General features: G+C 40.6%; 1 protein-coding gene across 1 annotated transcript in view; it reads left to right on the top strand.

Annotated features, from left to right (window-relative positions):
• Positions 1-19,207, top strand: part of SNTB1 (syntrophin beta 1) — a 222,600-nt gene that overhangs the window by 124,979 nt on the left and 78,414 nt on the right. Inside the window, exon 3 of the mRNA XM_029222482.1 lies at positions 15,485-15,692. Within this exon, the coding sequence (XP_029078315.1) occupies positions 15,485-15,692 (208 nt within the window). The remainder of the gene's footprint in view (positions 1-15,484; positions 15,693-19,207) is intronic.

Consider the following 19,207-nt stretch of genomic DNA (forward strand, 5'->3'; position numbering starts at 1 on the left):
AGCCATGGCCATATTGTCAGACTCAGTGTCCCTAGCACCTAGCAGACTACCTGGCAGAGAGCAGACCTTCAATAAATCTTTTTGAATGAATGATTCAAGCATGATTAAGGTTATATGTACTTGCGCCAGCCTCAAATCTGTCTTCCTTCGGTTTCTTTTTTTGGAGGAAGTATATTGAAGTCTTGGTAAAAGCAGTCTGGGCTAATTGATAAGCAGTCCTCATGCAGATTGCCCGAGGGTACAAAGCTGGATATAAAGTTTAATCAATTGCCTTGAACATCTGGAGGCAACAAATGTTTGGAATGCCTTGAGTCAGAGGCAGGTCTCCCTGGCAGCAGCCATAGAAGTCACTGCATTCTTTTCTCCCCTCCAAGGCCTGCCCCCTCCCACTGTCACCCACCCCAGTCCCCAGCACCTCCCCTACCCCATGCATTCCCATGCCAAGAAGTACAGAGCTTTGAGTTAATTCCTTCATTTGTAACAATTTTCCAGTTCCACTATTTTAACATATATTTTCTTTAAAAAAAAAAAAAAAGCTAATGAAGTCAAAACAAAATCAAACAAATCTAACCCACAGCCTTGCTGCTTCACAGAGAAACTGACTCTCTTTCCTACTTGTTTCACACCTTGGCATTTACTATAAGAATGAGGAAGATTGAATTTCATGTAGCGTGACCTTTTGAAACTCAGGATGATCATTTGCATTATTCTGATTTTCACCCTCTCTTGCAACCAGTACAGAATTGCATGATAATTTAAAACTTGTCTAGATAGTTCAGATATAGATTTTTTTAAATAGCAATTTTGTGGGTAGCTGATTTATTTGTTCGTGCTTGTTTAAATCCTTCATGTAATGAAAGTGATTATTGCTGTCTACAAAAGAGGTGAAAGTGTCTTTGAGCAAAGCCTTCACAGAGAAAGTAATTATGAAGCTGTCATTTCCATAAATACCTTGACAGTGAAATATCTACAAAATACTATAGTGAGTGTTTCAAACACAGAAAGAGCTACTAGCCTCAAATTCAGGATCAACCCTCTGGAAAATGGTAGAGAAAGTTGTTTGGCTCCAGCACACCATGAGTTCTCCATTCTTTCCCTGTTCTCTGAACTTGGAACTTAACATGGTTGTTAAGAAGTTGGATTCTTAACCTCTAGGCAGTGGTTAAGAACCCGCCTGCCAATGCAGGAGACACAGGTTTGAGCCCTGGTTGGGGAAGATCCCACATGCTACAGAGCAGCTAAGCCCGTGCGCCACAACTACTGAAGCCCGTGTGCCTAGAGCCCGTGCTCCACAACAAGAGAAGCCACCGCAATGAGAAGCCTGCGCACCGCAACAAAGGGTAGCCCCCGCTCGCCGTAACTAGAGAAAGCCCGCACACAGCAATGAAGACCAACGCGGCCAAAAATAAATAAATTTATATAAAAAAAAATAAGTTGGATTCGAGGCTCAGTAATATTGATACTACTGCCTGTAAGTGTGATCTTGGCTAAATCACTTCTCCTCTTCCAGAAGTTAGGGTTTTGTTGTTTTTTTTTAATCTTTAAAATGAGTGGTTGGCTTAAATGACCTCTAACTTCCTTCTGGATTGCTAATTCTTTGATCACTCATTCATTCATACATTAAACTACGATAATTTTGGTTTCTACCTTTCTTTATCTTTATCTAGTCCTCTCATGCTAACGAAAATCGCCAGTGGTCTTTTCCACTTCCTGAATCCAAATTCCCTGGCAGCTCTAGTCCTTTCAGGTGGTAGAACTTCTTCAAATTTTTCTTGCCCCATCCAATTTATGTCTCCTCTTTGCCATTCTCTCGGGGCCCTCTTCTCTGCTGGCTGGTGGCTATTAATAATCTTTGTTGAAGGGTTCACGTCTATTAATGGCTTAAGGTGCTGCCTTCCGTAGCTAACACATCTTTATTTATATAGGGGTCATAGACATACAGTAGTGCTTTTGCCCTTATATTCTCCCCTTTTCTTCTCCTCCCTCCTTGAAAGACTTAGTCAAAATTAGAACTAAATGGATGAGCGATATTTTGGTGCTAGTGAAGTACTGTTCTCTATGTAAGCAGCTACCAATTTCACATGGTTAATTATTGCTTAAGTAATTTATAGAGAATTTAACAAAAGATTCTCTGCTCCTTGAACAGATACAAACTCTTCTCTTGTGTTAGGAATTTCTCATATATTTGAAAACTTAAGAAAGTGTGTATGTTTGTCCAAGATTGCTAGACAGTAATCTTAGTGATTACAGGAACCATATCCATGTTGAGTTGCCCTTCTCCTCATGTGCCTAATGCCATGTCTGGTAGGTACCAGACACTCAGAAAATAATTGATAAGGAAATAAATGAAAAAGGCATCTCACAATTTTGTAAATGAGGCAGACCAATAAGTCTTACTTTTTCACATGAAACTCTGACATAGAAGAGTTAGATGACATCCACTTCTATTCTTATCTCTCAGAGATAAGCACTTTGAATTAGTATTCCTCGTTGCTTCAATTCTGTGTCATCATTTTACCCTGTTTTACACATTTGCAAGGCTGCCTGCTTTTACATCTAATCCAGGTAAGTCTCACAAGATCACAAATTGATTATTTTAGCCCAAGAAAATCATCTATGGCAAACTGTGTGATAAACATTATAATATGAAATAAAATACAATAAATATTTCTGAGCTGAATGCTATTGCACTTCACCCATGTAAACTAGCCTTCTTGTGGGACATTAAAACATATTTGACTTTATTTAATGTACCAAGCTTATGACTTAGAACTGAAGACACTTTGTACCATAGAATTAAATTCCATTCTTCAAGACTAAAAAGGTTAATTTCTAGTAAGGGAAAAAATAAAAATGTCAGTGCAGGCAGTGATAGAACTTTATCTGGAAAGGGAGTTACTATAGAGATGAGACAGTCTTTTACTAGTAGACAGAGCCATCCATTCACTTAGCCCAACCAATACTTATAGAATACCCTCCTCCATGTGCCGGACACTGGGGGTGAAATGAAGATAATTCTGCTATATGTCATACCCTCAAGGAATTTATAGTCTGGTAGGGGAGATAAACTATAAAAGGATAAATCTTGAAAGAAATTATCAGATGACTAAAAATGAGAACTCTCTCCAAGGGTAGGGCAATAAGGAGCTACATGTCAGAGCTACATGTCAAAATGCTTTCTAGATATTTCTAGAAATATCAGATAGCATGAATGCTGTCAATCCTCACTGCCATGCCTATGGCAGACAGCAATGTATGATTATGTTACTTCACCTCATTGAGCCTAGAATGAGACCTCTGGCTCCTTCACAAGACATCATTTCAGGAAACCACTGCTTTTTAATCAAAGTTGACCTAGAAAGTAGAACTTATATCCCACCTTAGATATTGCTCCAGCTCCACTATGAAAATTTGGTAACTTACAGTCTGGCTAGCTTTTCTGAAAGGGAGATAATATTGATAACACTTGGAGACTGAATGAGCACCAGGAAAAAAAAGACAGGAGGCATCAAGGATGATTGGGTCATCCAACCTGCATTATTGGGAGGATGCTGATACTGTGAAGACAAAGTAACCACAGAATACTCTTGGAGAGTAGCTGGTATATGTATATTCTACAAGTATGAAGTTATTACAAGACACCTAAATGAAGATGGAGCATTTATAATGTTTCTTGTCAAATCTGGACTTTGTTTTTTTTTGTCTTGGTGATTGGCCCTGTCATTCATTCAGTTTATAGTATAAGCCAGAAAACTAGGCATCCTAGACTCTTCCCTTTTCCTCACTCCTCATAGCTAATCCATCATGAAGTCCTATCAGTTTTGTTTTCTATACATTTCTAATCCATGTACTTCATACGATTTCCACCACTAGATATTGTGCGGGACATACTTAGAGTAAAAAATTATTCATTGTTTATCTGAAAATCAAATTTGACTGGGCATCTTATATTGTTATATGTGAAATCTGGCAACCCTAGCCCAAATAATCTAATTACACAGAAGCAGAAATAGGTCTTTAGGCTTCAAATGCTATGCTCTGGATTGAATCATGGGGTGGATTGTTTATTTTGTCAGTATATTGTACTAAGATTCTAGAGACAAATGTATATTTATTTGACCTGCATTGCACCTTGTATATTTACATGGCTTTAAAAAAAGAAAACTCCAGTTGAGTAAGGTCAAACCACAGAATATGTTGTGAGGCACAGATGAAGTGTGGAGTAGAAGAACAAAATGTTTTCTCTAGTTTGACATTAGCTGTCTCCTCTTCCAAAACTTTGATAACGATATCGCTCCCGTAGGAGAGGCCAAAGTGCTGAAATTCTTCACATATTTTGTAAATTTATGTATTAGTGAAACACTGAAACCAGCCAAAGTGAGAGATATTGTCAGGTTCCCTCAGAGCTGAGCAGAATACTATATCATGCATGACCTGTTTTTGAAATGGGGTTTTGTGGAAAAACAGCAGAACACCTTTTTCTGGCTTCTTTTCCGTTAACTGCTCACACTTGACACATTCCTTAGATGATCTCATCAGCTCCCATCATGGCAAACATATTCCCAAATCTCCATTCTTAGCTGGGGAGTGTAGTTTTAAGCAACAGAATCAACTCTGGCTGAGGATATTAGGGTGCTCGCATATCTCCCGGAGTTCAGATAGCCAGGCTAGGAAGTTCAACATCCAACCACATGGTAAAGGCTGTTCTAGAAGAAATGCCACCGTTGCCATCGCTTAACAACCATCCACAGCCCACACAGCTGCCTCAGCTTGCACCTGTGACAGCTGGCACTGGCCGAGCTCTACCACTGCCGCCATTAAGAGCGGGGTGCCTCCACCACTATACGTGCCAAAGGATGGACCCTGTACTCACCTGCTTTCTCATATTGCCTCCTTCAGAATTGCCATTTTGAGTGAGTGGCTCAGTGCCCTAGCGGTGAGGAGGGCTGAGAACTGGAATTCTGGCTTCTACTTTGGGGAAGCTCAACTCAGAGTTTGGAAAACTTTCCAAATACACAGGAAGGGTGTTCAAAAGATATTGAGCAAAGCGTGAAAGTTCTTTTCTACTCTTTTAAGCAACAGACCATGCTTTACAAACGTCCTACTAAATGGAACATAATGACAAAGACACAAGCCTTGCAGTTAGGTGAACTTGGGTTCCAGTTCTAGCTTTGCCTCTTACTAACTGGGAGATTGGACAAGCCTAGCCCCTCTGAGGCACAATCTTCTCATCTGTGCTGTAGACACATTAATACCATTCCCTTCACAGGATGGTGATAAGGATAAAAGGAGGAATGTGAACTCGTTTGGTGGTGGAGTTTACATCCCACAGGACAAATACTCATCCTCATTTTGAATATTATTACTGCCGTATTTTACCTCTTTTTTTAGTGTTGTCTTTTTCACAGAAGACCATCTTTTTTCTAGTGAATTGTTTCACTAACGACATATTGCAGAAGGTATGCAAGCATTCACTGTCTTCAACTTTTTTTCTAGTATTTTTTTTCTGATTACATTGCAAAAAGATGAGAAATTGTAGAAAAGCAGAAAAGTAGAAATAAAAATGCCACGGAATTCCACTATCTAGGGGTAGCCACTGTTAAAGGTCTGCCATGTATTTGTCTGTCGGGAAGTTTTTTATCAACCAACAGAGTCACAGATTTGTGGAACAGTAAACAACCATGTGGTTTGCGTTCCCCTTAATTCCCTGTAGTTCTGCAAGTCCACAGGCCACCTTCCTACTCACCACCTTCGTCTGTGTTTTCTCCAGCCTCACATCGGAGGGGAAAGGTCACTTGAAACCTTCGTTGCCAGGTTGCAAGTTATGTTTTATTTATTAATATTGTGTTAGGAGGCTTCAGTTTTGTGTGTCAGCCTTGTGTTTCTAAACAGGGGAAGTAGAGGATGCTGGGAAATATTATCTGGCTCCGTGAGAGCCTTTGAGAGAGTGAGAGGGGAAGAAAATGACTCTTTTAGTGTGAGGTTTGCCAAATGATCTCTGAGAAGCTGTGATATCATTCATAGGCCTTGCCAAGCTGCATGGAAATGGCTCATCTTGGCAGACATCTAGAGTGAGCATATAATTCCTCAGGGTTGGTATGGGCCTTTATCAGAAATAGTTCCATAGGCAGTATTTACATAACTGTGGTGGAGTGTGAGAATAAACACAGCTGTGGCATTGCCCTAAATATTTCTGTTCAGTAGGGAATTGAAAGAGAACTTTATCGCTGAATAAAGATAAACACAATTCATCAAGCAGTGGTCAGTTCAACTGGGGAACAAAACAGGAGTTAGAAAAGACTGGCCTGCTGAAAATAGCTCCAATCAGCCAGCCTGACTTTATTGCTCCTTCCCTCCCTCCCTCCCTCCTCCTCCCCCAGCTCCAGAAATGTAGGAATCATCAGCTCTCAAAGAAGTTGTCTAGATTTTTTTTTTTACACCAAGGAGGAAGTGGAAGCCCCTCAGTCTGTTTACTGCGTATAGACCTACTGTGAGCCAGTATGCTTCCCGGTGCTTTATCTATGCGTCTCATTTTAGAAGGCTTCCCTTTTTTTTTCAGGTTATAGAATTGAATGTGAGTAGGGAGTAAGATTATTTTGCCAAGGAGAAGATTTTTTAATACCAACATGTGTTGGAATGGAAGCAGGATTGCCACAGCTTTAAGTGGTCTGCATCTTACAAGTTCCTTTAAGCATTCACATATACATAGGGTGCTGGCGATATTCTGTTTCTTGTTCTGGTAGTGGTTAAATGGGTGTTGGCTTTGTAATAAAACACTGAGCTATGCAAAATAAAACCACGGTAAAATACCGTGTTTTAACTGAACAGAGGATAGCAGCTGATTTTTCCAAGTTTCTCTATAATAATTTCAATTTCTTAAATTTCAAAACATTATTCGTTTACAAGAAGATGTGCATGTATATAAATGTAAGTAACAAGTAGCAAGTAAATAACATAAACATAAATAGTAATAGAAACCCAGGAAAAATTAACTTTAAATATTTTATGAAGACCATCTTGAAGACAGGAAGAAAAAGTAGTTAACGGCTCTTTTCTTTGAAAGTGACAGACATTCAACTCAAACTACTTATGAAAAAGGGAAACCAGGAAGTTCAAGGGGGTGACTCCAACTACAGGCATGGGTGGATGTAGTGATTCACATGATGTCATGAAAAATCTGTCTTGGCTCTAAGCATCCATATATTTTAAACATTAGTGCAGTCCCAGTTCAACTATGCACAGGAAGATAGTTCCATGGTTTATTAGTTTTCTAGGACTGCAGTAACAAAATGAGCACAGACTGAAAGCTTAAAAGAAAAGAATTTTATATATTCTCTCTCAGTTTTGGAGGCCAGAAGTGTGAAATCAAGGAATTGGCAGGGTTGGTCCCTTCCCGAGGCTGTGAGGGAGAAACCATTCCAGGCCATCCTTGGCATTCCTTGGCCTTGCGGTGCTTCACTCCAGTCTCTGCTTGCATCACCACCAGGCCTTCTTCTCTGTGTCTCTGTGTCTCTTTTCTGTCTCTTCTACTGAGACTCTCATTGGATTTAGGACCCATCCTAATCCAGTGGGTAAATTAATAAAATAAGCATCTCATTATCATCCTTACTTTCATTACTTCTGCAAAGATTCTATTTTCAAATCAGTCACATTTGAGTTTCTGGATAGGCATGAATTGGGGGAGGCACTATGCAGCCATCTACACATGGTGAGCTTCTTGGGGGCAGGGACCACGCATTCTACTTTTCTCTGCAGCACCCAACACACATGTGAGTGTCTGGAAGACTCACCAGTACTCACAGCATATTTTCTGTGTGCATGGGTAAAGAAATCGCTGCATGTTCCCAACTCCATTTTGTAACCCAAGAGATTTACTGGGATTTTCTGTTTTAATAGGCATGACTGTCTCTTTACTAATAGTGTAGCTAAGAGAGAGCTATCTTGCTTATATGTGCCCATGGGTCCAGATAATATAAAAGGATTGCGTCCACTAATATAGTTTCTTTTTCCAGTAACTGAGCCAACAACACAGTCTTAAAATGCCCAAAGCTTAAATGACAACTGCTAACATCAGGATTTACCAGTCACGAAGCACATTCACAGTTATTATCTCATTTGGTTCCTTAGTAATAACCCCATGAAGGTTATTATTCTCACTTTCACTATAATGATCATTATCACTTTCGTCATCACCATCATCATCCCTGTTTGATAGGAATAAAGAAACTCAAGGCTCATAGAAACTGTGACCTATTTGTGATCTGTGTATGATTCAGGACTTGTAGTTGTGTTTGAAAATTACACAGCTCAAACTGGCTTCTGCAGAAGGGGAACATGGAAGAAAATACAAGGATATGCTGAGTGTCAGGTACGGCTGGATGCAGGTCTCTCATCTTTCAGCTCTGCTTTCCTCTGTATAGGCTTCATCTGCAGGCAGACCACCCCTCTTGATGGCCAGATGGCCATCAGGAGATCCATGATTATAACTGTTCCCTCTGTATATATGATGAGAGAAAAACGTCATCTTAACAATGACTCCTGAAGAAATCCTGGGCCTGGCTCTCCTTGGCCAAATTGCATCACACCTACAACCTTTAATCCATCAAGCCCCCCAAATCACATAGACTGAGAATGGAGGTAAAGCCTGTTACCAGAAAAGGGGGGAGTAGAAACTGGGCAGACAGAACCACAGATGTCCATAGGAAGCATAGTTTATAAATGACAGAGCTTGGGCTTTGGGACAATGTTGTTTTAACCAACAGCCCAGTCCAGCTCCTCCCCCTCCCCCTCCCCCCTCCTCCTCTTCTGTTCAAATACAGTGAATACACAGTGGGTACACATGGAACAAAATTCAGAAAATACAGAGTTATACTGTGAAAGTTTCCCTTCTTAAGTGAGTGGGTTTGCTGATTCATTTTGGTTCTAACATTCTGCAAGGATTGATTGTGTTCTCAGTTGCTTGTTGGCATTTGTATTCAGGCGGGCCAATAAGACAATTTTTATAATGTGGCTGTGTTTTTATGTGGCTTGCAAACATAGTTTGGTACTATCTCTATTGTGAAGATATGGCTTCGATTACAGAACTTGGCTTTGGGGGACTATTGTACCTCTTCTGTTATTAAATGTGTATATGTTTATGTCTCCATATGTAAAATCTAGCATAGAACTATTTTTTTTGAAATAAAATTTTTTTTAAATTTTTACAAAAAGAGAAAGTTTCCCTTCTTATCTTGTCCTGTCACTCAATTTCCCTCCTAACTGAACCTACCTGTACACCTCTCCAGGCACAGTCTCCACATTTACAAATATTTGTATGGATCATTTTTACACTAACGATATGATACTGCTCTCGCTGTCTGCCCTGTGCATTTTTCACTTCCATTGTTTCAGGCATTTTTTGGTTCTCTGACTCTCATGACTTCAGCCACCCAACCACAGTGCCATGTTTATACACCACTTAGTTATTTTTCCACACCTGAGTTTTTCTTATTTTCCTTTTCTTTCTCCCCCACCCCGGCCACCTCCCCTCTTCCTACTTTATTTCCTCATCTTTATCTCTCCTTTGTAAATGGATGAGGTAATTATTGGAGTTGAAAGTGCCTTTTTAAAGAATGAGTTACCTGAAATATTTGACCTACAAAGTGGTTCTTTTGGGGTAGGTTGTCAGCAAAATACTTCAGTAGGATGAAACCATTCCACATCTCTTTTCACCCCCAGAGTCACTGGTTAGCTCAGGCAGTTCAGAAAGCAAAAGGACTTCAACAGATAGTTGTAGCTCTAGTTATGGCTAAAACTCAACATAAACCTCATAAAGTCCTTTTAGGTGGAATAAATTAGGTAGATGGGATAAGGGATAATGTAGAATCAGGTTTGCCCCAAATCTTCCAGTATCTCTCAAGAAACTCATGCGTCTCTCCCCAAAGTTATTTTTTTCCATCCCAAGATGTTAGAAATAGCCCTTGTATAACTTTTTAGTTTCTCCTGGGGCTTGCATTTTTCAAGTCCAAGTACTCTGAAAAAGAGTCTCAGGGCCCACCCTGGAGGACTCTTCCTTGCCTCATGGGACCACTACCATCTTCTTGTACGCAAATTTGGGAAGACTCTTCATTGTAAACCAGAATACAAACCAGAATTGATCAAGATTAGCTTGGCACTGTGATAGCCCATGCATACGTTATCTCATTTTTGTCTTTTCAATGATCTTGAGAGGCAAGATTGAGCCATCTTACGGATAAGAAAATTGAAGCTTAGGGAGGTTATTTAAAGTCAGCCTGAACCCCAAAATCTATATGCTTAACAACTACCTCCTGACACATGTGGGTTTGAATTGTTTTCTTTAAAAATGGGCTACTGAAAAAACTACTGCACAGCCAGCCCAGGAATAGGATTTCTTTCTCTCCTTATACTCCAAGACATGCATTGCGCCTGGTACATTTACATTTTGGCAAAATAAGATTAAATGACAAATTAAGCCAAAGTGTGTGTGTTTGAGATTTGTGCTAGGTAGTGTGATAAGTAACCATATATACACATAGTCACTCCATGACCTTGACCAGAATCTTGAGTTGTCTCTCAGAAGTTCTGGGGACTTTCGTGCTACCAGCTACTTGTTGTTTGCTTTAGCATGTAGAGTACATTGGTATTAAAAGGAAAGGTTGGTACTCTTCTTCCTCCTTCCCCTTTGGGTTTAGGGAGAAGTGAATGTGGATCACTGAATTCTTTCATTTATTCATTGCACAAATAATTGACATCATTTCTGTGCCAGACAAGCCAACAACTCTTCACCCACTATCATTTTTTGGTGATTTCATGCTGCTCCCATATGCTGTCAGTGAAAGGCTCTTTCTCATCGCCCTGTTGACACTGACCCATCTCTTGAGTCACATTCTGTCTCTTTATAGAATCTATAAATCTGACAAAGCTGCAGCTTTGTCAGAAAGAATGGCCTTCTTCCTCGTCACTCAAATCTGTAAGCCCTTCCTAGGCTGTTGATTCACAACCCCAAGCACTCGCCCTTTACATTCAGGACAGACTCTCCAGAGCCTTACTTCATCCAAGGCCTGTCTGTGGTGGTTTTAAGATATGTCCCCAAATCCTTTGATTCTCTTCCCTTTAAGAAGTGAAGCCTAACTCTTCCTCGTGAGTGTGCATTGGACTTGGTGCCTTACTTCCAACACAAAGAATGAATCAGACATATATACACTAATATGCATAAAATAGATAACTAATAAGAACCTGCTGTATGAAAATAAATAAATAAAATAAAATTCAAATCAAAAAGAAAATAAAAGAATGAATGAATCAGAACTGATGGTATATGACTTTGGAAACCAGGTGATAAAAGGAATAGTAGTTTCTTCTTGCTCTCTGGGGGAAACCAGCTACCACGTCATGAAGACACTCAAGCAACTTTTGTGAGATAACAAAAGTGTGGAGTTTTTTTTTTTTTGATGTGGACTATTTTTTAAAGTCTTTTATTGTATTTGTTATAGTATTGCTTCTGTTTTATGTTTTGGTTTTTTGGCCCCAAGGCATGTGGGATCTTAATTCCCAGACCAGGGATGAAACCCACACCCCCTGCATTGGAAGGCAAAGTCTTAACCACTGGACTGCCAGGGAAGTCCCAAAAGTTTGGAGTCTTAAGCCACTTAATTCTGGGGGAATTTGTTACTCAGCAGTGGATTACTAATACACTTTCCAACAGCCCTCTGTTGTGTTGCCCTTCTGGTGACAGTCCCCTACGGGCATAGCTCTTTAGGGGGTGGTTTGAGCTTGAGCTCAGAAAGGCCTGCCATGATCCTTAATCTATATAATTTGTGGAACATGTAAAGCATTTACCCAGGCCTCAACCTCTAGAAATTCTTAATAGGTCTGGGATGGGGTCCAAACATCTGTATTTTTTTGTTTTGTTTTGTTTTGTTTTTGTTTTTGCGGTACGCGGCCCTCTCACCGCCGTGGCCTCTCCCGTTGCGGAACACAGGCTCCGGACGCGCAGGCTCAGCGGCCATGGCTCACGGGCCCAGCCGCCCCGCGGCATGCGGGATCCTCCCGGACTGGGGCACGAACCCATGTCCCCTGCATCGGCAGGCGGACCCCCAACCACTGCACCACCAGGGAAGCCCCAAACATCTGTATTTAATTAAATGATTAAAAAAAAAAAACTACTCAGGGATTCCTGAAGAATACTTTTGATGGAGAACTGATGCTGCCTTCTTTTTTTGACTATAAAAAGCCACAAGCCTCTCTATTCTGTATCCCCTCTGTTCCTTCTTTGAGACTGATGGGGCGGGGTGAGGTCAGTTCACTTTTCAGCATGTTCACTTCAGCCACTGGGGACCCTGGCAAACAACCAAGCTCAATGCTTTTTTCTTATGACCCCATAGAGCACCCTTCTCAAACTTAAATTGCGTCAGATTTACCTGGAGGGGGATCGTTGGGCCTCACTCCCAGAATTCCTAATTCGGTGGGTCCAGGTACGAGTTGAGAATTTATATTTCTAATAAGTTCCCAGCCGATCCTGCTGCTGCTGGTCTGTGGTCACACTTTGAGAACCACCACTAAAAAGGCATAGGACCTGGTGTTTAAACTTTGCCTCAAAAACAGTCCAAGATCCTCCCTATAGTGCAGGCAACAACAGCAGCAAATGAAAACAGGCAAACAAAACCTCACCATTTTGCCTGAAACAAGTCATCCACGGTGACAGAAATTCTGCTGGTGGTTATCTGAGGGGAAAATAACTGGAAAGGGAGTGTGAGGTGACTTCTGGGATACTTGTAATATTCTGTTTCTTCATCTGAGTGGTGGTTACAGGAATGTGTTCCCATTGTGAAAATACATTTACAATCTGTGCACTTTTCTATCTCTATGTTACGCTTTAAAAGCTTACTTAAAAATTAATAGTAATGATAAATGCTGTCAAAATCTGGGGAAAATGGGCCTCCTCTTCACTAGCCTGGACATCTGTGTATAGGCCAGCTTTCCTCTGGTTACGCTGGCAACCCAACAAAGAAATTATTCTTTCTTTCTTGCTTGCTGGCATCATTTTTGTACGCATGTGTGTGTGTGTGTGTGATACCTGGCTAGTGGCTGCTTCCCAAACTGTCATTAAGAAAAAAAAAATCCAGGTCTTCAAAGGAAAATATTCTAAGAGAAATATTTGCATGTTTTAAATTCCTAGAATAATGGATATTGATAGAATAATTTGACAAGCAAGTTGAGCTCTCAGTAATGTTTTTGGAGAATCCTAGTTTGTGTTTGGCTACTCAACTTTACTGAGAACTTTGGGAGGGAAGGAAAACTCACCCTAGATTGACCACCCATTTCTTTGAAAAGTGCCTAAGAGGCATGAGAGTATTTTCTTCTGGGTAAGAACACATGTCACCTAAAAAATTCCCTGTTTCATCACATAAAACCTTTGAAGTCTTAGTGAGAAGACTTGTTTTGCAAATTTCTTACCGAAAAAAATCTGCTAATTATTGCTAAAACTCCCCTAGAGATATTCTACTTTTTAAATAATTCTTTTTCTATCATTTAAGTTTATGGGTAGAAAAGGGTTACTCACTCTAACATGTTGGTTTCAAATGTAAATGAGGCCAGGTTACACTGGGACTTCTAATTTTCTGGTGATCTGCAAAACTGTTATTTTAAATTTAGGAGCTAAGTAGGACACTGTTGGGCATATTTGTTGGTGATGATGCCTTGAGACAGCTGTAGAAGACAATGGATGCTCCCTTATTGGATGTCATCCAGTCTAAAGGAGAGGCATTGTAATTCAGTATTTAAATTCATGGTCTTTTGAGCCTCAGCATCATGGGTTGAATCCCAGTATCACCAACTTTGTGGCCTTGAGTCAGTTCTTTCTCTGTCCCTCCAAACTTTAGTTTTTTTGGGTTTTTTTTATCCTGTTAAATGAGGTAAATAATATGTCATAGAGATATTACAAAAATTATAAAAAATAATATAAAAGGGTTTAAATTTTTGCCTGACACATACATAGTAAATACTCAATTAATGTTAGCATAATTATTGAGGGATGAAGGGAAATTGATACATGGATTATTTCATTTAGTTTTGAATTTCCCAATCCCTGTATCTTTCTAATGCAAACATGAGTGAAGAAATGTTATTTATTTGCATGTATACATACATGAATGAATAAATAAAATGTATGCTTTTCTCTCTGCAATAAAAATTATCTGTCTAAAAATTATAGATGTGGAGAACAGGTTAATGGTTGCCAGGGACTTGGGATGGTGGAGGGGAGGGCAGCACTTGTGACTGTGAGGGGTGAGTCGGGGGAGAGTTGTGTAAAATAGAAACATCGGAGTAAACTGGGTAAAGGGTATACTGAACCTCTCTGTCTTAATTTTGCAATGCCATGTAAATCTGTAAGTATTTCAAAACAAAATTTAAAAACTAAAAGGATTTGTCTAGAATTTCTGCCTTTTACCATAATTACAGTATGTAGATCTCACTCTGAATCTCAGGTGATCCCTTTGGAGTTCTGGCATAAACTTTGGTATTTGACTTTAAATATAACACTTTTGGGAATTCCCTGGTGGTACAGTGGTTAGGACTCCGTGCTTCTACTGCCGGGGACCCAGGTTCGATCCCTGGTCGGAGAACTAAGATCCTGCAAGCTGCATAATGCAGCCCAAAATAAATAAACAACACTTTTCGTGCATCTCTCTCCCCACTGTTACCCTTTCCTCGGCCAACTCACTCCTGCACTACACTTGTCCAAGTATTAAGTGGTAGGGAAATGAGCCACAGACAGGATTCTTAAAGAATGCAGTTTGGTTGTCTTTGATGCTAATTCACAATTAACCCTAGCAGTAGGATTAAGCAAGTGGGTAGATATTTCAGTCTACTTCCCACCAGCAGCAGCTAGGTTGTGAGTATATTGTTAAAATCCTCTGTGGATTGAGAGGTAAGGTAAATTAATATCAGCTCACAGTTTGGAAGTCTTAATATGATACTACTAAAAACCCACTCAGCTGAGTAACAGGAAAACCAGACATCCTTAATTCAGGTGATTGGATGGTTGGATAGCTAGGCCCCCAGTACCTCGACCAATGCCTGCGTACAGTCAATGTTTGTAGATGAATGGATGAGTGAGTGAATGAATGAATGAATGAATGATGGGGGCATTAAGGTAAACCATGGGAAACAAGTTAAAAGTAAGAGTAAAGAATTAGTTCAGCTTAGCGGGGAGAGGCAATATAGAGGCAGGAGGTGGGGAAAAAGGTTATTACGGAATTATATGAACTCTCATCTGTGTGAAACTTTTGAAAATTGTAAAGCACTATAAAGAATCTTTTATTCAATTGAAAAATAAATTCAAAAATCTTAATTGAAAAGCTAAAAATTAAAATAAAATGTATAATAGGAAAAGAAAACAGAATTAGTTCACCTTTGAGGCCCAGGACTTTGGAAGCATGATCTGCCAGGGAACCTTCCAACGCTTCTCTCTTTGCTTCTCTAGGCAGCTTGAAATCCACTCTCCAGATGCTAAGCACACGGTGATCCTGAGAAGCAAGGACTCAGCCACTGCCCAGGCCTGGTTCACTGCCATCCATTGCAACGTCAGTGACCTGCTCACCCGAGTGATCACCGAGGTCCGAGAGCAGCTGGGGAAGACGGGCATTGCTGGGAGCCGGGAGATCAGGCATCTTGGCTGGCTTGCAGAAAAGGTAAGGAAAACATTCCCGCCGTCGTAGGCATTTTCCCCAGGCTTTCCCAGCACTTGCTGCAACCACTGAAGTCAGGTACCTCATTCCACAGGCTGATTCTCTCATTGGGATTTCTCGTCTGTCTCCAGCAGATTTTCCGTTGCATTATGCAGGGGCTGTGTCTTCAGCAACCTTGATTCCCCACAGACGGTCCAATATGTGGCAAAATGCAGGTGGTCACTAATTGTCTGTTGCATGGATGAATGAGTGAGAAAGTGACCGGACAGTCTGATTCTCACATGTACACAGGAAGGGCAGGGGCAGTAACTCAGACTCACAACACAGCTGTCTCCTTGGGAGGTAAGGAAGTTGAAACTGTTGCTTAAAAGAGGGTTCGTGTGGGTTTTGATGGACCTGCTTGTTAACATCGACGCATTTACAAATAATAACAATGATAATAACAGCAAGGATTTCTTAAGCAGCTACTCCATGTTGACCCTTACATATTATCTTTAAGTTGTATTCTTAAGCCAGCAGGCTCTGAATGTGTCATCATTTATGAGCACCTATTTTGTGCTAGGCACGGTGCTAGGCAGGAGTGGGGAGGGGTGTATAAAGATGAAAAAATGCTTACTGTCTTTCTCCAGGGAGGACAGCTGCTGTGGAAGGGCCCTAGGGTCATGGTAACACTGTCACTCTGACTTCTTTTCCCAAGTGGTGTGATACGTTGAAGATAGTAAAACTCACTGCAGCAATCTCCTGGGAGTTAACCCTCCTCTTGATTTCAAAGGATTGAGCCTTTGCCATTGCCCTTACATCTGATTGCTGTCCCTTGAACTTGACCTTCAGTGCTCAGGAACACTGGGCTTTGGTGACAGTCTGACCTCCCAGTGACTCACATTCTAATAGGTGGTAAATGGGAATAATGATTGTTGCAATAACAGATTTCCTGCCAGTGAACCATGTCATCTGAGAAGACCCAGTTCAATGGCACCTGAAAAAAATACTTGAACACAGCATTCGGCAGTTTGCCACCATTGTTCTTTGTTCGCATCAGTTCATGTGTGGGTCTCAGCCACAAAGTTCAACACAAAGTGGGCTGTTTGGTTTGGTATTGTCCCATCTCTCACAGGTTTCAAAGGACTAAAGGGACAGTGCAGGTTGTGGTGGCACCAAGATCATAATAAACAAAAACCACAGGTAGTCTCTCATGATACCGTGTGTGGGGATTCCTGATGAAAACAACACTGCAGATCTGGATGATAGCATTTTAGAAGTCGTTCTCTAACCCTCTCCGCTTTTTACTCTCTCCAAATGTATGTGTTTTTATTAGGAGAAGTCTCATTAGTCAGGGATCTTTCAGTTGCAAGTGACAGAAAGCTCAGCTCAGCTTGAGCATGAAAGGGGACCTACCACTTCTGATAACTACAGTGTCCAAGGGTAAGCTTCAGGCATGGTGGGATCCAGGGACTCAAATAATGATAATAGACCTGCCTCTCCATCTCTTTGTACCCTGTCCACTTTGTTGGTTTATACCCTAGCAAGCCCCCTTTACTTGGCCTAAGAGTTTCAGGCTCGTGGGGGCGGTTTTGTTTTGATTTGTTTTTGTAGCTGTGGCTATTTCAGTGAATAGAAACCTCTTTGCTCTCATTAGTTCCCGCAGAAGTCCTAAGATAAGCCTGACCCAAACCATGTGCCCTGTTTGTTGAAGGGAGGTGGTTCTCCCATGGAAAGTTAGGCCGCTGTGCAAGGAAAAGACTGAATGGGTTCTGGGAAAGCGAAAACAATAGGCATTCGCTATAGAAGGAAAAGGGGAGGAGTCAATTGGGATGAAAAATGTCCTCACTTGGTTAGGGTCTGGAGTGGACGTGGAAGTGTACTGCATACTTTAGGATCCAGCAGGAGGTGGATGGCAAACTCAAAAGGGATGATTGGAAGGGATTTAACATAACAATAATTTATAAGGTGTGGCCGAGGCAAGGAAAACCAGTAAGGAATGGAGAAGCACTCCAGAGCTCAACAGTTAGAGGTCACTACCATCCTTTGACCTGAAGTGGCCAGGAACGGGAGCAGTTACCTGAAACCAGCAAGACTTGTAGCTATAGAAAAAGGCATCCACTAAGAGCTAAGGTCTTCGGGAGAGAAACACAACCCCTGCCAATCCCTGCCTGCCGATCTCCTGCTGGTGTCTCCCATTGGCTGAGGCTGATTGGAAGCCAGAGGCAAGAGAGCCCCACCGATGCTCTGTTAGGGTCAGACTCCCAGGGCTCCGACCAGGGCAGAAAAGGATGGAGCGTGGAACCAGAGGCAAAAGGAGGCTGTCCAACACACATCCGTCTACCTTGCAAGTAACTGAGATGGTTTCAACTCTAGAAGCTACTTTTCTCTCATCTCGTTTAACACCAACTACATTTAAAACCATTACTATCTGGATAGTTGAAAAATGATATTGTGTCATTAGTAGTGATATTGACATTTTTTCCCAAAGGTTCCATTTTCTCACTTATAAATTGTCTGCTTGTGCCTTTTGCTTATCCCAGATTATCAGTAGACACGTTAAGCATTCCTGTGGAGCAGTCATAAAGGTGCATAAAAAGCTTTCTGCTTTTAGAATATTCTTATTCTTTTGATGTAATTTCAGATCATCATTACAGATGTTTCTTTAAATTGTAGTATGCGCTTTATCCATAAGAGCAATCAATAATGAGTTATCATGGATAATTATCAGAGGCAAGGATGTCTTTTATTGCTTTCATCTTCAGAACTTCTTAAAAGATTACCATAGATCAAGTCCAAGGGAGCAAATGCAAACTGGAATTTTTTTGAATAAATATTTAATACTGAATCCTAGTGTGTAGACATATGAATGGTTTTTAGCAAAATGTTAGAATGAATGGCAAATCTTTAATACTGTGGCTTTCTTATATTATCACAAATATCAGAGAATTCACTTGGTATTTGTAAAGATAAAAAGTATGGTCCTATATATATTCAGCTGTAATTTACCTTAAATTGATATCCTTTGTCTTTTCCTATACTGTCGATCTTTGATTTTTTTGGATTAATAACAGTAGCTCTAGGACAAGGTTTGTACATATTATATTCAATTTCAAGTTTTTAAAACTGGCATTTACATGAACTAAAACAATATGAAGCAACATTTTCCCTTCTAAAATCCTGTTCGGTGCAAACCCTAAAACTTCCTCTACACTACACAGAAGGAAAACTTTATATTTAACGTTATTCTTCATTGTGAGATGGTCCAGGGACTAGAAGAATGTCTCCCAAGAAATGCTTAGGTCTTGAGTCAATGGGGAGAGTTCAGTACACTCCAAGAGAAGAGAATGAGAATGAGAAAAAAGTGGAGGTGACGGCTTACAGTTTGTAGGGAGAGCAGACCAGAGACTGGTCTAAAGGGAAGTGGGGTCATCCTGAAGGCAGGTGGTAAGCAAATCTGGTACCTTGGATGGCACCCAGTTATGGAAGATCTTGAAAGCTGGACAGATGGTTTAAATTTGATTTGGCAGCAATAGGAA

Source organism: Monodon monoceros, unplaced genomic scaffold (assembly GCF_005190385.1).
Source record: "Monodon monoceros isolate NGI ecotype Baffin Bay Population unplaced genomic scaffold, NGI_Narwhal_1 Super_Scaffold_14, whole genome shotgun sequence".
Classification (NCBI taxonomy): domain Eukaryota; kingdom Metazoa; phylum Chordata; class Mammalia; order Artiodactyla; family Monodontidae; genus Monodon; species Monodon monoceros.